The following is a 26296-nucleotide window of genomic DNA, read 5'->3' on the forward strand; positions in this document are numbered from 1 at the left end:
ACACCGTCCCTTCCCCAGATGGAGGTGGTGAGTTGGGAGGGACAGGCCGGCAGTGACATGCTGGCCGTCCCTTATCTGCCCGGCGTGGCCAAAGGTACTTTCTTATCTGCCTTGACATGGCCCTTCTTCATTATCTGGGCATAAAGAGCATCCAAGCGGCTATAAAACAGATGCTCCTGGAGATAGCAGGTCGTCTGAGCTCCCCTAAGGGAAGATCCCATGACGGCGGTCCCCAGGGACCCAGATGGCGTCTGTCACCTTCCTGCTGCCCAGTGCCCAGAAGGGCCCTCGACTGGCTCTGGCCTTCGGGCAGAGTCAGCACCTCCACCCCCACCCCTACCCACCGAGGTGGCCAGCCGCCCACCAGGAGCCAGAGGACGGATGGGCACCATTTACCCTTTGCAGAGAGCCCCAGAAAACGGCCCCTGGCCGTGCCCCCCACTGCCCTCGCCCCACAGAGCTCAGCCCCTGGGGAAGGGAAAGAGGGGAAACCCCAAAACCCAGCACTCCCAGAAACACACTTTGGGGGGAGTTCCAGGCCTGAGTCCCGAGGGCTCCTGGAGACCACGGCCGGGGTCGGACGCCCAGACCAGCCAGAGTCCTGAGAAGAAAGCAGAGGAAAAGATTCCCGCCTGAAACACCCACGGGACAGTGACAGAGCAAGTTCCAGGAAGGCCCTGTCACGGATGAGCCGCAGGGGAGACGGACTCTGAGTGGTGCTTGCAAAGGGGTGACAGCGGGCAGTGGGCTCCTCCCTGGGGGGCTCGGGAGGGCCCGGCCACAGACAGGACCAAGGGTGTGACCAGCCTGGTCCCGGAGGCACCCCCCAACACACACAGCCAGGAGCTGAGCCGCCGGATCCCTGGTCACTGGGGGACCCGGGTGGGGAGGGAGGGGTCACACCCTCAGGGGTCCCGTTGCTCTGCCCGCCCCTGCCTTCCTGCCCCAGTCAGCTGACAATGTCGCTGACCTCACCCCCCAATCTGCCTTGTCCCCCAGGGGCCAAGGTCTCTGAGAAGGTGGGGAGACGCCCTCCCAAGGCCTCTGCTGCCCAGGGAGAAAGTTCCCGCTTCCAGGAGAGATACCCTGACATCAAACGCCTCGTTTCTCATTGTCCTCCTTGTGATGGACCCGCTGGGCTGGTGCTGGGGGGAGGCAGGACAGGCCAAGGAGGCCTCCCCAGGGCAGATTCTCAGGGCTGAGGGACGCTGCGGGCCACTGGCTCTAGCCCAGAGTGACCCAAGTCTTGGGCTCAGCACTGAGGTGTCTCCCCTCCCCCACAACACGCAGTCCTTACAGATCCACACTTCCAGATGAACCAAGAGTGGCAGCAGGCAGAGCTAGAAAACGTGCCTGGAGGGGTGACCCACATCCCAATTGGCAGGCAAGGCCACCGAGACTGGCAGCCTGCATTAAGGGGGCAGTCTGGCCAGACCTGGTGCCACCTGCCCGAGGCCCCCCTGCAAGTTTCCGGGTGACTCAGTCCGTCCCTGCTCATCCGTCCCGGGTGGGAACGCAGGGCCAGCGCCTCGCTGGCTGATGACCCAGGGTCCACCCGTCACCTCGCAGGCGCCAGAGGAGGCAGGAAGGGCTAGGCTGCCCCAGGGTGGTTCGGGCCGGTCCGAGAAAGGCTCAGACCGGCCACTGCCCAACCTCCCCAGCCAGGCCGACCCCCATTGGCAGTCAGCGTCCATCGGCCCCTCCGGGGTTCCCAGGGCCAGCGTAGTGGCCCCAGGAGGGACCTCCTTTGTGCCGATCCAGAAAGCAAGCCTGTTAAACAAGCAGGCACGTGGGGCACCAACCAGAAACACAGGGAAGGCACAGAGTCACACGCCCCGCCCAGGGGCCCCCAACGTCCCCCACAAACCTCCAGAGATGCCTCCTCGAGCCCCTGAATGGAGGTCCCGGGGGCGCAGTCATGCTGTCTGGGCATCCAGCCAGACCAGTCCGCGACCAGCTCTCCACGGTGAGACCTCAGTGTCCCTCGGCCCTGTCAGCCAGGACCCAAGAGTCCCTTCTCACGTGGTGCACAGCTGGGGTCGCCGAATAAACGGTGATGTGCTCAGGGAGAAGCACGGTGAGTTAGAGCTAAGGGAGGGCACAGGGAGGGAGCAAAGCTGTAAAAACGGGAGAACCGATGGACAGACGGAAGGCTCCAAGCAGGGCGGTGGCCCCGGAGAACGGCCACCCCACAGAACGGCCGACCTCACTCAGAAACAGCCACAGAGCATCATCCTGCAGCCCCCAGGTGAGCTCACCGACCCCCTGAGCCTGCCTGGGGTCCAGGGCACAGACCGAGCCCGGCTGGGCGGGGAGGAGGTGATGATGGGTGAGGAGGGCTGGGGCCCCTGACTCCCAAACCGGCCTAAATCCAGGGCCTCGGGGCCTCGGACCGTCTCACAGGAAGGCCGCTGATGGGGAACGAGGGGTCCTGGGCCTGTGAGGACCAGCGGGGCCTGGGGGCGTCCCTGATCCTCGGAGCGCAGCTCAGCGGCCCCGCTGGGTGGAACCCCCACCCCCGCCCCCCCCCAGGCCATGTCACCGCGCTGGCCACCGAGCTGCTCCCCACTCGCTAAGCGGGCAGAGGGAGAAAGACATGGGACACCTGGGTGGCTCCGCCAGCTGGGCGTCTGGCTCTCGGTTTCAGCTCGGATCGTGATCTCACGGTTCGTGAGTTCAAGCCCCCCGTCGGGCTCTGTGCCGACGGCTCGGGGCCTGGAGCCCGTTTCGGATCCTGTGTCTCCCTCTCTCTCTGCCCCTCCCCCACTCGTGCTCTGTGTCTCTCTCAAAAATAAATATTAAACGCTTAAAAGAAACCCAAAAAAACTACCATTTATGTCACACTTGACCCGCCACGGCCCCTTGGGTTGGGAGCTTTCACATTATGCTTATTTTTCTCTCTAGGCTTTTCCGTATTTCCAAATGTTCTGAAACGAGTGGGAGTTATTTTCAAAATTACCTTCTTAGTCCTTGCTAAATTTCTAGAACTATTTTTTTTTATTTATTTTTTTTTTTTTAATTTTTTTTTCAACGTTTATTTATTTTTGGGACAGAGAGAGACAGAGCATGAACGGGGGAGGGGCAGAGAGAGAGGGAGACACAGAATCGGAAACGGGCTCCAGGCTCTGAGCCATCAGCCCAGAGCCGGACGCGGGGCTCGAACTCACGGACCGTGAGATCGTGACCTGGCTGAAGTCGGACGCTTAACCGACTGCGCCACCCAGGCGCCCCTAGAACTATTTTAATATTTCTAAAACAGGGCGGGAGGGTAGAGGTTTTATGACTGCGATTTCAGCTTACGTGTCCTTCTCACCCTTGTCTAGAAGCCCCTTACACAGAGCTGGGCCTACGTGGGGTTGTCCACACTCCAGAGAACTGTCTCTCTACCTACCAGACAGAATTAGAATTCTCTGACCTAGTGCCGAACCCCCCTTAACATCGTTGGCATCTCAGAAAGGCCCCGGGATTCCAGGGGTTTTTTTATTTTTTAATTTTTACTCGTAGAAAAACACACATAGCACGAAATTCACACTCGCGTTGCCGTGCGACTGACCTGCAGAACACTGTCGTCTTTCCAAAGCGAAAGCCTGTCCCCATGAAACACTAACTCCCCGGCCTCTGCTGCCCCTTCCTTCGTTCCGCCTCTGTGAATCTGGCGACCGCAGGAGCCTCACATAAATGGAATCTTACACTGTTTATCCTTTTGTGACTGGCTGATTCCACCTGGCATCACGTCCGCCCGGTCCGTCCGCACGGTACCAGCTGTCGGAAGGCCCCTCCTGCTCCAGGCTGCGTAAACTCCATTGCGTGGACAGACCCTCAGCCGATGGTGGACACCCGGCTTGCTTCTGCGCTTCAGCTCTTGTGAACTGCCACTGTGAACACAGGTGTGCAAACGTCAGCCCCGGTCCCTCATTTAGGGAACCAACCTGCCGGCCTCCCTCCCTCATTCATTCATTCATTCATTCATTCACTCATTCATTCACTCATTCCTACAGACACACAAACTCACTCATACCTACAGAGAAGGTGACCAGTGGTTCGGCAGGACCTGTGGAGCCCCGTGGAGGACAGCTCCCAAGTTGGGGGGAGGGGGTGGGTCCGGCCGGCCCCTCCTCCAGCTCGTGAAGGAGAAGGCGGCTCCGGGGAAGGAGGGTGATGCAGGGGTCCCCCGGACACTGGGGACCCACGGGGGGCCGAGCACACAGGTCCTGAAAGCCCCGCCTGAGAACCTGGGTCTTGTCCCTTCCATGATGGAATCAGGAGACGGATGGGAACAGTCTTGCTTTTATAAAACTTTAGAGGAAATGGAAATGTTTTTCCAGGAGAACGCCCAAGAGGGCCCGAAGCTGGCAAAGTTACAAGCTGTGTCACTCGGCGGGCTGAGATCCTGGGGCAGGTGGGCATCAGCACGGCGGTGCCCCCCTCCCCCTGTCTCCCTCCCCCATGGTGGTCAAGCCCACTGACCCCAGGAAACAATCTGGTCTCTTCAGGGACCTCACCCTGCAGGGCCATCCCACCCACAGGACAGACCCCGCTCTTCAAGGCAAACTGTCCCCACAGCCCCGAACCCTCCCACCCAGCCCCCCATCCTGGCGTCCGAACAAGGCGGCCCGGCTGCCCTATCTCAGGACCCGACCTCCCTGCACGCCAGGAGGGAGGCCTGGGGGGAGGGGACAGCCTGCGAGGGAGGGGAGCACCCCGCGTCCCCAGGGAGCACTGCTAACCCACAGCACATAATCCTGTTGAAATATTAATCCTCATTTAGCTGGAGGCGAGGTGGCCGCTGCGATAAAGCTCCCGAGTGGTAATAAAAGGCAGCAGCAATTGATAAAGTGGATTGTGGCACTAATAAAATACTGCTGTCGTGAAGGTCGGGTCAGGCCCCAGTCATCGGGCACAACCAGCAGTGGGCAGGTCCCGCCCGCAGCGGGCAGGGTGGGGAGCACCTCCCACGACAGCGGGGGTGCTCGTCGTGGGGGCGGGGGGTGGGGGCCTCTCCAGCAGAGGGATAGAGGGAGGCTGCTCCGCTCAGCTCCTCTTCCCCACGGTGCCCCCGGATGGCGGCGGCCCTTTGGGAAGGAATCGCCAGCCTCGGGCCACCGTCTCTCCCGGCAGGACCGCCACCAAGGTCGCAAAGGTTGTGGTGCCCCCTGGCAGCACACCTGCTGAGCCCAGGCCTGTCTGTGTGTGGCTCCTGATGGCCTCCCACTGCCCGCCAGACGTTTGTCCCAGGCTCAACGGCTCAGCCTCCCCACCCCCCCCCCCGCCCCCGGACACGAGGAAGAAGGACCCCATCCGGCCCCAAGCCGGGAGGGTCACAGGGCCTCCCAAGATGGCACAGGTTCAGGGACCCTGTCTGGGAAGGGTGCTCGGCCACGCCCCCGAGTCAAATTTTCATTCATCTCCTTCCCGATGGCAAAGCTCCTCTCCAGCTTAACTGCACAATCGGGCCGTTCTTTGTCTCGTGTCCCCGAGAGCACGCAATGTGTCAGCAACACCCCCGCTTTCCCTCCGCAGGGCGTGGACTGGGCGTGGGGAGACCTGTTAGAGCCCGGTTAGCCGCTTGTCACTGTGGAGAGTGGGGAGGGTGGACGCGTGACTTCCACACTTCTCCACGGAGGGGGCAGCCCACGGTCGCGCCCACCCCGTCACCGGGCGTCCGGGGCCCCCTGGCGGCAGCAGCCCAGGCGTGCGTGGCAGCCGGACAGGGAGACGGCGATTCCTGGTTTCTAGACATCGCTCCAACGGCCGCGCGGAGACAGAGGAGAAGCGAGGACATCCGTCAGGGGTCCAGACTCTGCCTGCGCCACCCACGCCTTCTTTCCTTCACCCCCACTGTGTGCCGGGCACTGCAGCCGTGTCCCTAAGCCGCACGTCCACCTGACGGAGCCAGGGAGCGTGGGCTTCCGGGACAGCTGGATTACGACTTTACAAGTAGTTTCTCGACACCCTGCAGCAGGGGCACAACCACACCCAGCCCCTGGCCTCTAACATCACCTGCCGATAAAAGGAACCAGGCTCCCTGAGAAATGCCCGATTGTAGGACGGGGGCAGGAAATACATGAGAGGTGGTTGCCAGGGAGCAGAAAGTGCTCAGAGAAAGTGATGGGCACGCCAAAGGGACACCGGAGGAGTGAAAGGGCTCCCGGCGGCCTGGGACGGACCAGCAAAAATCAATCAGGCAGCAGTGGGTTATAATCCACAGTGTGAAACAAGCATCCGCGAGTCTACACGGGTATGAATTATTGAACAGGTTAACACATGGGGAGAAGAGACAAACGTCCTGCTCAAAATTCCAAATAATTTCTGTAGATACTCTGTCCCCAAGGAGGTGGAGCGTGGCCTCTCAGTCCTCAAGTGTGGGTAGCACACGGTGGCCTTCCTTCCAAAGAGCAGAGCAGGCAAAGAGAGAGTAAGAAGAAAGTGGAGACACCTGGAGACTCTATCTTGGCCAGGTGATCAAGGTCACAGCACCATGATGAGTCACATTGATAGGATGTACCCTTGATAGGTCATAATGGGAATGACACTTTATCTCTGCGCCCTTCCTCCCCAAAACCCATAACCCCTGTCTAATCAAGAGATAAACAACAGATAATCCCAACGGAGGGAAATTCTACAAAACACCTGACCAGCACTCCTCAAAACCGCCAATGTCATCAAAAGCAAGGGAAGTCTGAGAAACTATCACACCTGAGAGGAACACAGGAGATAGGACGATGACACAATGGGACCCCGGTACAGAGGTGGGACAACAGGGCAAGCACTGAGGAAATCTAAGAATACGGAGTTGTCGGTACTGAATCGAACAGTGACTTATGAACATCGCTCATGTGTTATGCAAATATACCGCAGAATGTAAGATGTTACTAACAGAGGAAACCAGGCATAGGGTATGTGGGAAGTCGATCTTTGCGAGGTTTCCATAAACCTAAAATTGCCGTCAAAGAGTTTATCGTAAAAAATGTTCTCCCTAACCAAAAACATGATAGATATTTGCATACGTTTTCCCTCCACGCATATTTATTCACCCAACAAATACGGGTTCAGTGCCTCCTCTGGGCTGGCTGGGGCCAGGCTCTGGGGATACAACCATGACAAATATGGCCAGGCCTGCCTTCAGGGGGCTCCGGGTCGACCGTCTGCCTGAGAAATGACCGGTGCGCAAGACAGTGGGGAAAGTTACAAGAGGTAAATACAACTGGTCAGTACCCATGAAAAGTAGATTCCAGAATATACGTTCCAAGACACATACGTTGAAAGACACAAAAAAAAAAAAAATACAAACAAAACTGATGAAGCCCTAAGATCCAATGACCTTGAGCAGTGGTCAGAGATGACGAATAAACTGCACGTGGGAGCAGACAGAAGAAACTGTGACTTGGAAAAATCTCATCACACGCCCGTTAAGCACACAAAAGGAACACAAAATAAAACCCAGTGGAGACAGTGGGGCAGAGGAGACACCACTCGTGGCTGGTGGGACCGGCAGCTAAGAGCTCAGCCGTTCTGACCGCGACACAACTGTTAAGGCCCAAGCAGCCGCATCCCAGGTAGCGGCCGGAGGAAACACCGGGAAAGTGGAAGGGGAAGTCAGCGATGTCACCATAGTCACAGCTGCACTATTTTTAAAAGCAGTCAACAGCCCCAAAGCCCAAGATAGGGTCCCAAGTGGCTGGTGCACCCACGGCCCGTAGACGTGGTTCAAAGCAGGGTTGTCGAGCCTGGCTTCAAGGACCGGTTCCTCCGTCTGCTGAGCGACCTGAAACCTCGCTCTGCCTCAGTTTCCCCACACATAAAGTGAGGATATTACGAACTCCTGCCTTCCAGAACTATCTCCAAGCTTGAATGAGATCCTGGGTAAGTAAAGCCAGTGCCCTGTCACTTCTGGTTCCCGTCAGCTAGCACACCCTCTTTTTGTTGAAGTGTTCTAGGAGACCATGGAAGGAAAAGGAAACTGATGGAAGGGTGACCCATGAGATCCAGGAAGGAAAAAAAAAAAAAAGCCTGCTGAGACATTGAGACGACAGGGAGCAGACCTGTTCCGCCATCTCCAGGCCAGACCCAGGCAGGCAGCAGAGGGTGAACAGGAGCCTTGAATCCACACCCCCGCCCCCCCCTCCCCCGGACGGGGGTCAGCAGAAGAAAGTGCCCTGTGACAACAGGTCCTCGAGGCCTCCGTCGCTCGCACCCCGCACGCACCCGCCGCCAGGACCAGCGCCGGCCCCAAACCCTCCCAATGTCCCGGGCCGGACCCCTAAACCCCCGCGTCGGGCCCACTTCCCTCCCGCCTCCCCCCTGCCCACGCAGCAGCCTGCATTTCAGGTCACCTCCCGGCTCAGACCCAGCAAGGCCGCCCAGAGCCTGGGATGGATCCTGCTGAGCCCGACAGACAACCAAACAAGGAAACAGAAGCAAGACAGGTTGCGCGCACGACTCGCAGCGAGGACGCAGGCGACAGGCCACGCGACCCAGGACTCCCACGCGCCCCCCCGGGAGACCCTCAGCGCCGGCCTGGGGAACCCGCGGGAGGAGCACTCCAGAGAGAAGAGGCTGGGGCTGTCACATGACATTTTCTTTCATCCTATTGGCCATAACGGGGGTCACATGGTCAGATCTCGCTGAAGGGGATGCTGGGAATTGTAGTCTTTATTCTTGGCAGCCATCTTATTCTGGAGGTCTGGAAGAACAGAACGTTGAAAGACAGCTACCCCAAAACCCGGGCTCCTCCATGGCCTGCCCCTCTAGCCTCCAGCCCGACCTCGCCCCTCCTCTCCCCCTCCACCCTTGGGAGCCCCGGCACTTCTTCCCCTGCACGCCTGCCCCCCACCTGGAAGGCAGGCTTTCCTGCCCACTCTGCGGCCTGGACGTCAGACCCACAGAGTAGCCCTCCTGGGCCTGACCCCACACGGGTGTAAATGAGGCCCCGCTGTTCTCTCCCAGGGCACCTGCACCCACTCACACACAGCTGCCGCTTCCATCCCTGGAGCTGGGGCCCCGCGCCACACTCCCTGCACCTGCTGTGGCCTGGCCCACCACTTGGCAGGCCGCCCTTCGGCGCTGGTTGTAGGAGTCCGTGCGGTGCGCCTGTCCGGGATTCCCAGACTCCGGCAGACGGGAGAACCTCCAAGGCCGGTTGCTGTGTGGGGATTCCTCCCCAGGGTGTGTTTCAGTAGGGTTCCGGCGGGGGGGGGGGGGAGGGTCCTGGTATCTGCCCCTGTGGTCCCTGGGCCGCACCGCGGAGGAGGCTCCGATGGCCTCTGTGGTGGTGAGCTGGGCATCGCTTGGCGAGAACATCTTGCTGCAGCCGTCATAAGTCAGGCCTGCTGTTGACAGGTTTGTAGGTGAAGAAAATTTAAATCAGGACGTACCACCCACCGGACACCTCCACTCGGGCTGCCCGCGGGCACCCCCAACACGGGGTGGCTAAAATGGAATGCTGGTTTCCCTCCACCCGCCATCTCCCCCACGTGCAGTCGGCCAGCAAGGCCTCCGTACTTCCCTGGCACCCGTCACCGCCACAGCAGCCGCCCTGTCCGGGCCACCACCCCCTCCTGCCCAGACACTGGCAGGCACCTCCCTGCACGGATCCCAGCCTGCCCCTTCCTCAGGCCTACCCTCCTGCAGGGGGAACACCTTGTTTCTTTAAAAACCATCAGGTCAGGGGCGCCTGGGAGGGGGCTCAGTCGGTTGGGTGCCCGACTTCGGCTCGGGTCACGATCTCGCCATTCGTGGGTTCGAGCCCCACGTCGGGCTCTGTGCTGACAGCTTGGAGCCTGGAGCCTGCTCTGATCCTGTGTCTCCCTCTCTCTCTCTGCCCCTCCCCCGCTTGTGCTCCGTCTCTCTCTGGCTCTCAAAAATCAAAAAAAAAAAAAAAAAAAAAAAAAATTAGATCAGTTTTGTCCTTCCCTTGGTTGGCTTTGCCCTGACCTGCACAAGAATGCCCGACTTGGTACTACCACAGCCCCCCAGGCCCCAGGCCCCGCCACGCCACCCTCTGACCTGCCCCTGGCTCCCACCCACGCCGTCCTCTGGTGCGGCCCTGGCCGGCCACCTGCTCTGCTGCCCCTCCCCAGCCATGTGCTCCGTCTCACCCTCCTGCCTGCTTTCTTTCCGAGAACCTCACTATTTTGCTGATCTACCTGCCCACTCATTGTCTTTTGTGTGTCCCCAACCACAATGAAAGGAGCCAGGAGCAGGTCTGTCTCCTTCACTCTGTGTCCGCAGAACGGAGAACCGTGCCCGGCTCATAGAACGAGCTTCGTAGGTACGGAGAGAGGGAGAGAGAGAGACAGAGACAGAAACAGGGACAGAGAAGGGGGCTGCACACTGAACTCAGGGGTCCCTCTCCCGCGTGCGCCCACCCCCATGAGCACAGGTGACGAGGGAGCCCCCTCTTCCGAGTGCTCTGGGGCCAGGGCGAGCAGGGCACCGGGGCCGAGAGCGCCTAGGAGAGGTGGAGTGGGGACACAGGCCTTCTGGAGGGAGTGGCCTCCTCTGCAATCCAGGCCTTCGGGACCGGTCCCCACCCTCCCTGTGAGGACACACGGGCACGAGGTGGGAGGAGCACCCAGCCCAGGAGGCTGTGCTGGCAATAAAAGCAGATGCCACGTGAGGGCCGGGCCCGGGTGGCAGGTGCGGTGACCAGGGCCGCTTTCCGAGACGCAGGTATGTGCAGGTCTTGTGTTCAAAGAGGCACAGGATCAGATCGGCCCGGCTGACCCTGGGACTTTGCTCTGCTCCTCAGCAGGAACGAGCCCGGAGGCTTTCCTGTCTGAAAAACCCATCATGGGACGCTTCGCTGTCCTCCTCGCCGTGGCCCTGGCCACCCTCCTGGCTCCGGGGACAGGGGCTCCCGTCGGCAGGAAGGTCTCCCGGAATAAGCTGCTGCTGGTGTCCTTTGACGGCTTCCGCTGGGACTATGACCAGGACGTACCCACCCCCAACCTGGACGCCATGGCACTCGACGGGGTGAAAGCACGCTACATGACCCCGGCCTTCGTCACCATGACCAGCCCCTGCCACTTCACCCTGGTCACTGGTGAGCGTTGGCCTCGGGTGGGGCCTGGGGCTGGGGAGGGGGCTGAGCAACCAGGGGGAACCAACAGAAGGCACCCAGTGTATGCACAGAGCCCTGTCCCCCCGGGGGGCCGCACAGGGACAAAGGTGACCCCCAGGAGGGGATGTGTCACTGGGGAGACGCAGCACGGCCGGTGACAACCGACACAAGGCACAAAACTACCCAGCCGTCTCGTTTCAAACAGTGACCCCAACCAAGGTGGCAACCTGGGAGGGCTTCTGGAGGTGGTGAGTGTGGCTGGCTTTCAGACAGGCAGGCAGGAGAGATGAGCCTGAGGCTCCCTGCTGTCCCCGCCCCCAGGGTCCCCTCGAACCCACCGTCGCCCTATTTAGGCTGGGAGTCTACAATTCAGGTGTCAGCAGGGAGACTCAGGGGGCCCTTCCTGCCGCTCCCCGCTTCCTGCCCGTCGGTCCAGCCCCAGCCGCCCCTCCCGCCTGTGCCTCCCCTCATCTCGTGAGGATGCTTGCCCATAGACTCAGGGCCCACCCTGACCCAGACTGCCCTCATCTTGACCTCACTAGTCGCACCTGCAAAGACCCCATCCCCAAGCAAGGTGACACGCTGAGGCTCTGGGGGGACGTGACCTTGGAGGGGGGACCCCATTCCTTACGGACGGCTCATCCTGACGCCAGCATGCTGTGACCACGGCTCCCACTGCAAACACCTGCACGTCACCTGCGTCCTCCGTAGATCGCGGACGGGGGTGCGGGGGAAGGGGGCACACTCTTCATCGTCCCCCCTCTTGCGCCTTCTGAGCGCACGTGCGCGTGTTTCCCGTGCAAAAAGTGAACTTTAGAAAATACCTCGTGGATAGAGCTCCGCTGGGAGTTCATTTAAATTTCTGCCCGGGATTCTGTGTTATGACCGGGCCGTAACTGATTAATTAGTTCCCTCCTGAGAGCCATCTGGGTCCCTCCCAGGCTTTGCTAAAACCCAGAGGCTACAAATGACGTCCCCGCACGGGTGGGGCTGCGCTGTGCGCACATTTAGCCGCAGGATAAGTCACCGGCACCGCGGATGGAACCTCTGGGTTGGGGAGGATGTGCCTGGGACCCCAAACCTGGGCTCCTGGGGGGCGGCACGTGAGAAAGCCCGCCCACCTCCCACCTCCCCTCTGCTGCCTCCTCCCCACAGGCAAATACATCGAGAACCACGGCGTGGTTCACAACATGTACTACAACACCACCAGCAAGGTGAAGCTGCCCTACCACGCCACGCTGGGCGTCCAGATGTGGTGGGACAATGGCAGCTTACCCATCTGGATCACAGCCCAGAGGCAGGTAATGCCCCCACAGACGGCAGTCGGGAGAGAGGGGAAGGAGGGACCAGGCCCAGAAAGACCTTTCGAGACCCACGCTGGCCCGCTCCCCGCCCTGGAGTCCTGGGCTCCCAGCATAGAGGGGCCTTGGGGGCGGTGGGTACCGCCCCGCCCAGTCCTCCCTGGAGCCCTGGGACCGAGCAGGGCTGCTCCGTCCTCCCCGCCGGGAGGGAATACTGCACCCCTGGACCCCTGGCAGTGGCAGAGGGGTCCCCACGGGAAAAATAACGTCACTCGACCAAAAGGCACATAACAATGAAACAGCCTGATGCCTTTCCCCTTCCCGGCTCCTCTCAGGGCTGGGCGGCTAAGTTCCAGAGGGAGGAAGACAAAGTAAGAGGTGGGTTGTGGGGTTGAGCTCGGGGAGCTCACCATCCTGCAACGTCCTGGGAGCTTCCTGGCCCCACCACAGGCGTGGTTTCTAGTCAACAAGGCCCAACGGATGCTTTCAAGATGAGCCCAGGATGAACTTCGGAGCCTACACCCACCTTCTAGGCCGGGTGTCCACGCAGGTCGGAGTCCCTCCGCTCTGGAAGGAGCTACCCGGATGCCAGGCTCACTCACAGCAAGCAGGGGCCGAGAGCCTGGCCTCCGCGGCGCTCAGTCCAAACAGAAGGACGCAGGGGGAGCGGACAACCGCGGGCACGTGGCTGGGGGGCCAGATGGATCTGGAAATAAAGCAGCCATCGATTTATGGAAAGGCGGATGGGTGGCCAGGTTGAAGGCTGCAAGGGCAGGCCAGAGGACACGGGGGAAGGACCTGGACGAGAATCCTGCGGGGAGGGGCCGGGCTCCAGGCCAGAAGGGGAGGGCCGTCCGGACAGCTCAGCCTCGGGGCAAGGGCCTAGGGCCGTAGTGATGATGAGGACGCTGCGTATCTGGGGACATGTCTATATCCGTTATCGCACTGGTGCTGAGTCCACGGGGCACCTGCTCTCTCCTCGATAAAATCGGTATCGGCCCCGGGAACGTAAGATAAGAGTTGTAAAAGGGCTTCCCCCAAAGAAAGGCCCACGCCTGGAGCAGGTGTAGGGCAGAGCGAGTGGGCAGAGGGGAGGGCAGGGGTGGGCGCAGGCAGGGGCCGAGCTCAAGGAGGCCCGTGGCTCCCACGCCACCTTCCCTGGCAGGGCCTAAAGACCGGCTCCTTCTTCTACCCTGGCGGGAACGTCACCTACCAAAACGTGGCCGTGACGCTGAGCCGGAAGGAAGGTGCTCTGCACAACTATGGAAACGAGGAGGAGTGGAAAGCCAACATCGACACGGTGATGACCTGGTTCACGGGGGAGGGCCTGGACCTGGTCACGCTCTACTTCGGGGAGCCCGACTCCACGGGCCACAAGTACGGCCCCGAGTCCCAGCAGAGGAAGGACATGGTGATGCAGGTGGACAGGACCGTGGGCTACCTCCGGGACAGCATCAGGAGCAGCGGCCTGCAGGACAGCCTCAACCTGATCATCACATCGGACCACGGCATGACCACCGTCCACAAGCAGGCCCCGGACCTGGTGGAGTTCCACAAGTTCCCCAACTTCACCTTCAAGGACATCGAGTTTGAGCTCCTGGACTACGGGCCGAACGGGATGCTGCTCCCCAAGGAGGGCAAGCTGGAGAAGGTGTACGAGGTCCTCAAGGACGCCCACCCCAAACTCCACGTCTTCAAGAAGGAGTCCTTCCCCTCGTCCCTCCACTACGCCAACAACTCCAGGATCACCCCCTTGCTCATGTTCAGCGACCCTGGCTACGTCATCCACGGGGTGAGCTGCCCGCAGAATCACGGCTGGGGACGGGCTCCCTCACTGGGCCGCCGGGCCTCCCTCTAGTTCCGTCTCCCACCGGCCCCCAGTCTGAGGGGCGCGGGCCGCCACAGGCACATACCCATCACCACGTGGTGGGAGTGCGTCTGTCCACGTGCACATGTGTGTACGTGCGTAAGATCCGTGTGTGTGCTTCGTACACGTTCTGGGTGCGTGCGTGGACACACATGTACGTGCGTGTGCATGCGTGGAGGTCAAAGTGTGGGAAGACCGGCCAGAGGGAGAGAGGGAGGGAGGGTGGGAGGGACAAGGGCAAGGGGCCCGCTCTGCCATCAGCTGAGAGCCACGGGATGCCGGAGGGGAAGCCAGATGCAGGCTGGGAGGGGGAGTCAGGGAGGGGGCGCTGGTGTGCACAGGCGCCCCGGGCGGCCAGCGCCACCCCGCGTCCTTGGGGTCAGCGCCTCTGTCACCAGGTCTTTGCTGAGGCACTCTCTTGGGCCGCGGATCCTTGGGGGCTCAGAATTCAGAGAACCTCCCCTGCCCCTACGTGTGAACGCCTTCCGGGGGTCCTCTGCCAACACAGCGATGCGGCTGGCAGAGAGGGCGGGGGTGTGCTTCGAGCCCCGCAAAGACTCAGGACCTTCCCTCCTCGGCAGAGACTGAGCGTGCAATTCAACAAGGGGGAACACGGCTTTCACAACAACGTCACAGACATGAAGACCATCTTCCGGGCCGTGGGCCCCAGCTTCAAGCGGGGCCTGGAGGTGGAGCCCTTCGAGAGCATCCACGTGTACGAGCTCATGTGCAAGCTGCTGGGCATCGTGCCCGAGGCCAACGACGGGTCCCTCAGCGTCCTGCTGCCCACACTGCAGGAAACCAGCCACGGGCCCCTCAGCACCGTGCCGCCCACACTGCAGGAAACCAGCCACGGGCCCCTCAGCACCGTGCCGCCCACACTGCAGGAAACCAGCCACGGGCCCCTCAGCACCGTGTCGCCCACGTCCCCCTCAGGTAAGGTGCTGCCGTCCGCCTGCACCTGCTCTGCCCCCAGGCACCTGCAGACTGTGTGTGCGCGCCTGCCCTGCCCTGACCAGGGATGGCCGTCAGCCGTGTGGGGCCGCCTTCTCCTTCCCCGCCCCAGACTCCGGAAACATCTCGAGTACCCGACACCATGCAGCGCACTTTGCGCATCTTGGGAGCAGCACAGAAGGGGAGCAGCCTTGTTGGGGGCGGGGAGACTGAGGGCCAGGGAAGTAGGTGGTTTGCCCACAGGACAGGCCTCCTGGTGAAGTCCACCTCCGGGCTTCTGATGCCACATAACCTACTGTCCCACATGGCCACGGGAGGCCTCCTTCCTGGATCGGCCTCCCCCCAGCACACCCTTACCCCCCCCCCCGCCCCGACCCTGACCCAGCCCAGGGGCAGACAAGACGGTGGACCCCAGCAGGGGCCTGGCTGGAGGTGGGGAGGGGCTGCTCAGCAGGGGAGGGGCCGTGGTGAGAGATGAGGTCAGGGGCTCATGGGGGGGGGGGGGTGCAGAGGGCACCCGGGCCACCATGGGAGAGTGGGGGAAGTGATATGCTCTGGCTTCCCTCACTCACTGGATGCTCCAAATTTCCTCAGGGTTTGCCCTCATGCCACGTGGCCGGTGCCCCTTGGTGATGGGACTCTCAGCGGCTACGATTCTTCTGGCCAAGGTCGCATAATGCCACTCAAGGTCAGAGGCCCAGGAGCGGAAGGGAGGGGAGAGGAGAGGAGGAGGGGAGGCAAGAGGAGGAGAGGGGAGGGTGGGACCGTGCTCCCTGCTGCCCCAGCCCGATGCCCCCACCATTGACCTGGGCCCCCTCACCGGGCAGAGAGGAGTCAGTCCTCAGGACCCCGCAGGCCCCTTCCAGCTGCCCTGCTCTAGGCCTGGAGCAGGTCTTTCCCAAGCAGACCACCCACGACACTGGGACCCTCCCAGCCTCCTCCCCACCCGGCCGCCTGCAAGTCCGTGCTGTGCCCCGGGACAAGGGAGAACTCAGAAGCCTTGGGGTTTAGGTTTGCGGGGCAGGTCCTGGGACACACAGGGAACAGCCAGCCCAGAGGACTCAGCTTGCTGAGCGATAGCCCTGCCTGGTTTCTGCCGTGTGGTGCCACAGCCCTCCAGCCAAAGCAGAAGCCAAATCATTCATTCATTCCCAGACCACACAGCCTGTTGGGTGTCCCGGGTCTGGGGATACCAGCCAAGACAGTCTGGGCCCCACGCCCCGGAGTTTGTAATTTAGGGGCCGCCAAGGGCAGACAACGGGCAGAGAACGAATCAGTGGGCAAGACGACTGAGACCGTCTAACGGGGGAGGGGGAGACCTGAATGAGGAGGACTGGCGGCCATGCCCAGCCCCGGGGGCTGGGGTTCCAGGAGCGCAAGTGAGAGCCCCTGGGCGAGACTGCCTCCTCAAGTTTGTGGAAGAGAAGGGAGGCCTGTGCTTGGAGGCTGGTATTGGAGGAAGGATGAGCTCACCACGGACAGAGGGGCCCGGAGCTGCCTCACGGGCCGTGGGGAGCCCCTAGCCGAGGGACATGGTGGGGGGAGGGGGCACCTGATTCGACACCAATGATTAAAAGAACACAGGAGGCCAGAGCGTGGCCAGTTAGGAAGGTCCCGCAGGGTCCGGGCAGAACATCTTGGGGACAGAGTGGAGATGATGTAAAACGGACGAGTTCGCAATACCTTTAAAGGGCCTGACTTACAAGGTTTGTTTCTGGGGGTAAAGAAAATCGAGATATGAAAGCCGTGTCTGCAGCTCAGGGTCGGGCTGCCCCAGAAGGGCCACAGTCACTCACTGAGACGTGAGGAGAGACAGGGACCAGTGGCAGCTGAGATAGGAGGGAGGCCAGAAGGCAGAGGGGCTGCAGAGGAGTGGGGGGGGGGGGGGGCACTTGCCACTGAATGGTAGAGCTGGAGGGAACCAGAAAGATCATTTTAGCCACCCCCTTCTTACCCAGACAGGACGCTGGAGCCTGGGAAGTTAGCGGGCTAGTCCAAGATCACCAAAAGGGACTCTGTCTGAGCACCGGTTTTTAAATCCCTTGTCTGGAGTACTTTCTGCTGTGTCCACCACTAGCTTTCTGTGCGCAGGGGGATCGGGTCCTTGAAGTGGGTTTTCCGGCACGAGACGGTGATATTATAAGATTCCCCAGCCCTCCAGCCGAGAGGGGGCTCAGACTTCACAGGCAAGGGAGAGGTTAGAGCACCTGACTCTGCTCATGGTCCCAGGGAGGTCTGCCCCAGAAGCGTGCTAGCAAACCTGCTGTCCGGCCCACCAAGCCAGTTTCCAGCCCCAGAGCAAGGTCACAAACGCCGGGTTGGGAAAAGCCTGCAGAATCAGCCCTCACAACGGAGCTGGCGCCCAGCCCAGAGCTCGGAGCCCTGGAGACAACCTCCCCCGTTGGGTTTGGCGTCACAGCTGCCGAATCCGGTTCGGAACTACGGCTGCTGTCTCGTAGGCCATTTTCTCCGCTCCAAAGGCAGTGCCCAAAGGATTTGCCACACGTGGCCGCCCTCCACTGCGACCTGAGTCCTCCTCACCAGGCTTGAGAGCAGGGGAAACCGAGGCACCCTCGGGCTCTCCCCACTTCTGGGTCTGCAGGACCCCCCAGCCAGGCCTAGGAAAGTGCCCCCACAAGCCATCCCCAACCCCAGCCCCGCCCGCACCTGCAGCCCCGAGTGCCCTCCGGGGTGGGGGTCAGCTGAGGGTCAGGAGTTCCCACGGGGGACCTTCTCAGTCACAGCCTGACATGAGTGTCCAGGCCACTATCTGTCCAGCCCATTTCCCACCAGTCCCTCCCTCCCTGCAGCCCTGCTTCCTCTTCTCCACCAGACCAGCCAACAGACACTTATTCTTCCAGGCCCGCCTCTTCCAGGAAGCCTCCAGAAGCTGCCCTCTCAATGCGTGAGTCCGCTGGACACGGATGGGCCTTTAATCCCAACTTGACCACAGACCTCAGTGTTCCCACAGCCCCAGCTCATGCTCAGTCGTTCTGGTGCTGACAGTGGGGCCCCTGCCCAGGTCCGGGGCGGCGCAGGGTCCCCCTCCCCTCCCCTCTACCCCTCTTCCCACAGGCCCCGCCCCCACAAGCCGTGCCGTCTGCGGCCACGCGGGGGCGCGCGGGAGCCCCGCGCGGGAAGGTCCGGCGGCCCGGCTCCAGCTTCCACCCGGGGCGCAGGGCCGGTGGCGGGGACGTTTTGCCTGATCGAGTCCGCACGCCGGTCCCCGGCGGCTCCTGCTCCAGGGGGAATGAAGGACAGCCTAGCCGCTACAGTCACAGTAGCCACCGTGGCTACAGGCCTTTTGCTCCAAAGCCTGCTGGGTTTTCTTACAGCCCAACCAGTTGGCCCCAGCGTGTGATGCATTCCTGACAACCTAGGACGACTAACCACCCCTCACCCCCACCCCCCGGAACCCATCCGCTCTTCCTGCGGGACAGGCCCTGGTTGGCCTTGCCAAGGAGAGGTGGCACAAGGGGGTGGGGCTAGAAGGCTCTTTGTGAACTGACAGGGAACCACATCATTGCTCAGCCAAAAAAATAAAAGTAATTTAAAAAGGCGAAGACGTTGCAAATAGGAGACCCCCCACGGGTGGGCGTGGGGGAGGGGGGAGAGTATGTGTGCGTGTGTACGTGTGTGCGCACGCATGCGGGCACGTCTGCACGTAAATAAACACCCTGGAGCACTCCCAGGAACAGGGGAGCACTGCCGGCTCCAGAGACGGGCCAGGAGCGGGAGGGATGCGGTCCGCCATGCTGCCCCCTGCGCACTGCGCATACCAAAGCATTTCCGGACCATGCACTCAAAACCACTTTTAAAGAGCAGGGCTTTGGGTGACAACTCCCACTCCAGTCTGTCCCCCACTCACAAGCTGTGACCTCGGGGCGCAGTCTCAGTGTCCTCATCGGAAAACGTGAGGGGACGAGGAGATGCATACTTCCCTGAGATCTGCCCAGGAGAACGCTGGGAGTCAGGGGCCCCCCAGGTGAAGGCCGGGCGGCAGAGACTGCGTGTTACAAATCCAGCTGTAACACTGTGAGACGCGACTCCGCAGGAGGGGTTTGCGGGACCAGACGACCCCTTGCCTGTGAGCCCCCCTCCCCTCCCTGGGCCTCATCTACCTGTGACTGGGTCCCCATTTCACCTCCAGGGTCCATCCCAACCCACCCTCGACAGCCGCCTCACCAGCTGCCCGGAGCCGGAGTCCTGCCTTGGCCTCACAGGCCCTGCATCCAGTCATTTCCCCAGAAGGAACGCCCCCCCCCCCCATCAGAGCCTACCGGGCGCAGGATACCCAGACCAGCCTGCCAGCCCACACACCAGCTTCTGACTCCGGACAGGCCCGAATCCGGTCTTGGCCCCGGGGAGTCTGCCCATCTGGCTGGAGGGGACCCGGAGGGGGATCCGCGTGCATTCACAGCTGCCGAGCACCGAGCACCCACAGGGGCCTGTGTGACCACCACGACCCACAGGCCCCCGAAAGACCCCCAGCCTGCCTCTGAGAGCCCACGGTTGGCTGCTTTGCAGAGGATGGGCCGACAGACACTCTAAGGCTCGTCCGACTGACTTTTTCAAAGAGAAAAGAAAGAAACATGATCCGGGCTTCGTGCCGTGAGGCTACATTTCTCATTTGTGCAGTGGTGGGGACCGCCCTGCGCCCGGTGTGGCCGGGGGCGACCCAGCCCCAGCTCCCAGGCTCAGACCCTCTAACGCAATGCTGGGCAGCCCCACGCGAGTTGCTGACCACTGGGCCACGTCCCCACTGTAAAATCAGGAACAACAGGAGTCTCCGTCTCACACGTTGGTCCTAACGATTAGGTGAGTTACTGTTCGCAAGCTGGATCCGGCCCACGGGAGGCCCGCGAGCTACGCTTCAGGCCCACGCGAAGACACGCGGAACAGCGAGGAGTCACGGCTGCTCTTTTTGCCATTCGCCTCCAAACGTTGCTTCTCTCGCAGGAAGTTTCGGGTCGGGGACGCTAAGCCTTGAAGCACCTCGCTGCTCTAGCACCCAGAGGAGCCAGGCTCAGGGCGGTGACGGGCCACCCCGTGGCCGCGATGTTATACCTGCGTTGTCCCCGGTTTTATGATCACCTTCGGTTTGAGGTGAGAGCTACTGATCTTCCATTTATGTCTGGTATTTCAACGGTTTTTCTTTTTAAAATTAACTTAACGGGGGCGCCTGGGTGGCTCAGTCAGTTAAGCGTCCGACTTCAGCTCAGGTCACGATCTCGCGGTCCGTGAGTTCGAGCCCCGCGTCGGGCTCTGGGCTGACGGCTCGGAGCCTGGAGCCTGCTTCGGATTGTGTCTCCCTCTCTCTCTGCCCCTCCCCCATTCATGCTCTGTCTCTCTCTGTCTCAAAAATAAATAAACATTAAAAAAATTAAAAAAAAATAAAGTTTGTTAAAAAAATAAAATAAATAAATAAATAAATAAATAAATAAATAAATAAATAAATAAATAAATAAAATTAACTTAAGGGAAAAAAGGGACGTGTTGATGTAAGGGCAGTACCTTGACTGGGGCCATAGCAAAGATGGCCGGTAGACACGACAAAATTTAGAAACGGTAAAGGAGAGGGAGCCAGAGGCACACGACCGGGAGGTCGTCCGTGCTCCCACCTGCCTGCTCTCCCTTCCCCCCACGTGGCCAACCCCGGAGGCTCCTGGAGGCCAGCGCTCAGTCTCCCCGGTGGCTGCTGTCCAAAGACTCCCGCCAGGGGAGTTGGGGACGCTGCTGAAAACTAACATTGTAACCCACCGTGCAAACTCCATCTTACTCTCGGCCCAACCAAAACAGTCGGGAGAAAACCCCGGCTGAAACAAAGCGGCACTGCCTTCCCGAGCCCCGTGGAGGTGACTGAGGACTCACACGGATACACCATTCGTCCACGTACAGCTGTCTGCTCAAAGCCTTTGTTGACTTTAGCCAGGCAGTGATGGGTGACACGTTCAAGTACTGACTGGCCAGTTCATGAGAGACAGGGTGTCGGAGGGACCGTGAAAGTCCCCTTTGTCAGGAGGCCTCCCCCCTTTAGAGCCAGCCCCGCGTGCTGTCACCAGGAGGCGGCGCTCTTGGGCTCTTCAAACCCCTTGAAGCCTTTCTCCAGCAGCTTCTGAAATAGGAATTCAGAACCTTGGGTTCCTCCAGCTTCTCCTCCCGCCCCTCGGAAATAACCACATCAGCCTTGGGGGAGGGGTCAGAGTATTCGTTCCCCCCAGTTGTAGATGGAGCCCCAAGTGAACGCTGATAGTCCAGAGAAGGAGAACTTTCCAAATCAGGTTTGTTTTAGGATCCCATGAGGGAAGGGATCACGCAGCCCCGCGCCCAGCACCAAGGCCACCCCGGATCAGCGGTTTTCAAATGCAAGGGTGCCTCAGAATCGCTTTGTTAGACCAGGTGCTGTGCTGGTGAGCCTGAGCGCGCACACGCGTTTCTGGGTCGGAGGCCTGGAGTGGGCCTGAGAATTTACACTTCTGACTAGTTACCAGGTGATTCTCCTGCCGCTGGCCTCGGTACCACGCTTCAGAATGGCTGCACTTACTAAGGGTTATGAATGAATGAGTAAATGCAAACTGGTCTTGCCCAACCTCCTCAGGTAAAACAGAATTAGAATCGAGGCAGCCTCATTGGCTGGCTGGCCCTGAGCGAGGGTGGGGGGCGGCAGATATCCCCAGGTTCAGTTCCCGGAGGGCCAGGCCAGCCCTTTCCTTCAGGTGCTACTTGCTGGCGGAAGTAAGTCTTTTTTCCAGACCCCAGGGAGCTGCTGGCCCAGATGCTCTCCTCCCCACTGAAGAGCCACGTCGAACGCTTGGGGGTGGGAATGGGGGGGGGGGGCAGGGGGGCTCTCTTTGGCCCATCCTTCCGGGACCCAGCAGGAGCAGCTGTCGGTCATAAAACCAGACAGCCGTGCTTGTGACCCGATCCAGGCTCGGTCCCCGGAGCAGGATCCTAAGACGCACCTGTCTTGCTGCGCCTTCGCACCCAGCAGCAGTAAGTGCTTTGCTCATCCACTCGCAGCAGGAAAGGTTCGGCGCCCAGCCCCAGGCCTGCAGAGGACCGGAGCGAGGGGTCCAGGACCCCCCAGGCAAGCAGCAGGGACCGAGGATGGGCCCGGGGCGGGGTGGGGGGGGGGGGCGGTATCCCGAGGGGTGTCAGCCAGAGGCGCTTCGCAGGGGTGTGTCCCGCCTCGTCCGCGCGTTTCTGGGGGTGAGCGGCCTCCCCTCCCCCACGCCCGCCGTCGGGGGGCGCAGCGCCCCTCACCCAGACCGCGGAGCTGCGGGAGCCTCTGTTGCCATGGCTACCCGCCGCGCTCTGGGCTCCGCGCCGCGCGGTGGGTGGTGCCAGGGCCGCAGACGGTGCGCAGTCCCTGAGCGCGGCGCTGGGGGCGCAGGCGGGACGCGATGGGCACGCCGCGCGCTCCGCGCACACGCACGCCGCCCTGTCACGGCGCACCTCCACACCCCGTACACACACACGCACACGCCAGAACACGCGCCGCCTACAGGCGCGCACGCGCCACTCACACCCCACGCCGTACGCATTATTTCCCATCCCAGCCACACGCTGTAAATACTAGGACAACACGGGCTTGCGCGCCCGACACCCACCCGGGACCCGGACACCCGAAGATGCGCGGTTGCAACAGGCCCCCGGCGTCTACACTCGCAGGCACAGCCCGCAGAGGGTGGCAGCCGGGTCCGCGCACGCGCAGCAGGCTGGTGCACCTCTCCTCTTTGTGACCCTCTCCGCAGACCCACCTTGCGGGGCCGCTTCAGAGGCGGGGTGGCCTCCTAGGCACGCACCCCCCCCCCCCCCCGTCCGGACAGTCGGCGCGGCTGTCCGGGGAGGCCCCCACCATCAACCCTACCGGAGCGCCCAGACACCTGCAGCCTGCCCGCCCCTCCCCTCCCCCGCGCGGGCGCAGCTAAAGCGCAGCGGGCCGGGTCCGAGGGGGTCGGGATCCGGGTCGCTGGGTCAGCGAGGATCCGCAGCCTCAGACCGGGACCTCAAGGACACCTCCACTTCCTGAGGAGGGTGGGGGATCCTGGGGACCAGGGAGGGACCCGGGGCCACTCACCTACCGGGAGTGCCGAGAAAGCCCGCAATCTTGCTCATCTGGAGGACAACTCGAGCCAATCAATTTTTTAAAATGTTTTTGGTGATAAGTCGCTGTTGTGACTTTTGACTTAAATCGCTAAAGCGGTTCAGAAAGAGGAGGCACCTAGCCCTGGCGCCTTTCTCCCGTTACCGGGTGGGAATTTATAGAAACAAGTCTTCTCAGAATCTTCACCAACACACTCACACCAGGGATGAAGAGATTCTGGACCATGTCTCAGATCATAAGCAATAGTCATCCAAAGACACACGAACCGTTTGAAAACATGCGCCCTATCCATCCCATGAAGAGACGTTCAAACATTTAACTTTTATATATGTATGTAATAAATATGTACACTATTTTTTAATGTGTTTTTAATTTATTTTTGAGACAGAGAGACAGAGCATGAGCAGGGGAGGGGCAGAGAGAGAGGGAGACACAGAATCCGAAGCCGGCTCCAGGCTCCGAGCTGTCAGGACAGAGCCTGACGTGGGTCTCAAACTCACGGACTGTGAGATCATGACCTGAGCTGAAGTGGTGGCTTAACCCACTGAGCCACCCACGCGCCCCAATATATACACAATTTAATACACTTAATGTTGGTTCGGTCAATTGACTAATTCCATTACTCACTCGATCCAGAATAAAAAAATTTTTTTAACTGAGAGACTTAGAGTCACGGGAAATAAAACATTTTCAATTTAAATTATGTTTTTGTTCCAGAGGCCTCTGCTTGAGTGATTAGTGACTTACTTTCAAACATAAAAATGTTTTTATTAAAGTAAGATTCAGTGGAAGAAGTGACACAGGACGCCCCTGGGGGGAAGGGAAGAGAACTAGGAATCCCCCCCCCCCCCCCCCCCCCCCCCCCCCCCGTCTTGGGTATTGTGAGGTCACATTGCTGCATTATTTACATTTCATTTGATATATTTAAAAGAATTGCCCAAGGGAGATGCGGGGGGCAGTTGCATTTAGGAAAAGAAAAGACCATTTTCTTGCCAAGAGGGCAGGGGAGGCAGACTTCAGAAGGCCCCGCACAAAAATACGGTCAAGTATTTAAAAGGCAAGAAAGTTCGGGAGAAGACCTAGTCTCCAGCAGCCACTTTCTCACGATTAGGCCGACCCTGAAGGTCAGGACCCCAGACTGGGAAGGGCAAAGGGCAGCCTGAGATTCTTGGTGTTATCACAGGTCCACAGGAAAGAAACAGGATTTTATTACCGGGGGGACTCAGATTTGGGGTTCTCTCGGGGCGCAGAGTGGTTTTCTGGCTCGGTTTGTCTGTGAGCGATACGACTTGCTGGATGACCTTGGAAGTGGGACAGAACGTCGGGTTTTGCTTCTAGAGAGTGAGGGACCATTGTATCCTTTTAAACTGGTATTTACGATACACCCTTTGCAGCCTTGTGAACTTAATGACAGAAAACGAAAACGGTGGCTCCCAACCTAAAAAAGTACCAAAGGACATTTTTCCAAATTCGTATAGGAACTCCGAGCACAAAGCACCTTGGAGGCCGCTGGCGCTGTTCCCCTTCCTTTTGGACCAAAGAGTGGGAGACGGTCGGTGAGACGGTGAGACGCAAGTGGCTCAGCACAGAGAAAGACACTCGCCTGGAAAATGCAAGTCCATAACACAAGATGCCATTTCACACCCAGGGGACGATTATCATAATGAAGGAAAGGACAGGAAGTGGGAAGGGAAGGGAAGGGGGGAGGGAAGGAAGGAAGGAAGGAAGGAAGGAAGGAAGGAAGGAAGGAAGGAGGGAAGGAAGGAAGGAGGGAGGGAGGAAAGGAAACGCCAAGTGCCACGGGGGATGTGGAAGGGCCAGAACTCCGCGCAGCCGGCAGGCCCCACGAGAAGGCGCAGCCGCAGCGGAAAGCAGTCAGGTGCTTCCCCGGCGGGTGACGCACAGTCACCGTGTGGCCCTGCGCTCCCACGGCTGGTAGGCGCCCCGAGAATGAAAACAGGTGCTCCAGCAAGTGCTTTACACGGATGTTCACAGCCACGTTCTTGACATTTGCCGAAAGGTGGAAACAGCCCAGATGAAGGTGCGTGGACAGACGTGAGGACAACGGAAGTGAGGTGTGTCCACACCATGCAACGTGCCTGAGCCATGACAAGGAATGAAGCCATGCCACACAGGCCACGCGGACATGCGGGCAGAAAGAGAGCAGTCACAAAAGGCCACGCATCCTATGATTCCTTCTGTACGGCGTGTCCAGAAGAGACAAATCCTGGGCGACAGACAGCAGCTGGTGGCTGCAGGGGGCTGGGGCGGGGGGGGCAAGGGGAGACACAGGGGCGGGGAGGGGGCTGCTTGGGTGAGCACAGGTTCCCTTTGGGGGAGATGACAACGTTCAGGAACCGGATAGTAGTGGAGGCGTGCGACCCTGTGAAATGTCCTAAATGTTACTGAATTATATGCTCGGGAGCATTCAAATGGTAAGTTTTATGTTATATGTACTTTAGCACGAGTTTTTACAAACACAGATTCTGGGAGTCTGCCCAAACATAAAACAGAAATCAGGGAGGCTGCACAGCGGCTGTTTCAGGCCCCGGAGCCGCACCAGCAGGCCCCCCGTCTATGTACCCGGCTTCCCTGGTCCTCTGGCTGCTAATAAATGCTCCTGGGGAGGGACCCGAAGAGGGGCTGGGGGAGGGGCGCCGGGAGGAGGAGCTGGGGTGTGCCCCCCCCCCACCAGAGCCTGGATGGAGCCCCGACCCTCCATCAGAAAGGCTCGGGGAAGGTGGGCAGGGACCCTCCAGGGGGCACTGTGACTCCTTAAGGCCGCTCTGGGCCCCCCACAGGTGTCAGCCAAACCCCGGGGAACAACGCCTGAACGACACCTCCCACCTTCCGATAAAACATGCAGGGTGAACGTCTGCCCCAACTGGAATTGACTGGAGAAAGCAGCCCCTTGGGAGAAACGCATTCTGGACGGCACACACAAAAGCCAGCCTTTCTGCACAAGCACATGGCAGAGAAAAGCCCCCTGGAGAGTCAGCAACTTC

The 26296-nt window shown here is 60.4% G+C and overlaps 1 protein-coding gene and 2 long non-coding RNA genes across 3 annotated transcripts; 1 reads left to right on the forward strand and 2 right to left on the reverse strand.

Moving 5' to 3' along the window:
* Window positions 1–3471: 3471 nt before the first annotated feature.
* LOC147574579 (uncharacterized) lies at window positions 3472–8195 on the reverse strand. Its single transcript, XR_015244348.1, has 2 exons — window positions 4019–8195; window positions 3472–3875 (listed from the first exon to the last, which is right to left on the reverse strand). It is a non-coding gene; the product is annotated as an uncharacterized LOC147574579 (long non-coding RNA).
* A 2569-nt stretch (window positions 8196–10764) lies between these two features.
* On the forward strand, window positions 10765–15861 carry ENPP7 (ectonucleotide pyrophosphatase/phosphodiesterase 7). Its single transcript, XM_086685615.1, has 5 exons — window positions 10765–11044; window positions 12218–12363; window positions 13529–14155; window positions 14812–15166; window positions 15779–15861. Exons 1-5 carry the CDS (start codon window positions 10792–10794, stop codon window positions 15859–15861), a joined length of 1464 nt encoding a protein of 487 aa, XP_086541741.1. The 5' UTR covers window positions 10765–10791.
* Window positions 15862–19780: 3919 nt separating this feature from the next.
* Window positions 19781–22247, reverse strand: LOC147574580 (uncharacterized). The gene is made up of 2 exons (XR_015243756.1): window positions 22147–22247; window positions 19781–20352 (listed from the first exon to the last, which is right to left on the reverse strand). It is a non-coding gene; the product is annotated as an uncharacterized LOC147574580 (long non-coding RNA).
* Window positions 22248–26296: the final 4049 nt, after the last annotated feature.

Source organism: Puma concolor, chromosome E1, assembly GCF_028749965.1.
Source record: "Puma concolor isolate L17-30 chromosome E1, mPumCon1.1.hap2, whole genome shotgun sequence".
Lineage (NCBI taxonomy): Eukaryota > Metazoa > Chordata > Mammalia > Carnivora > Felidae > Puma > Puma concolor.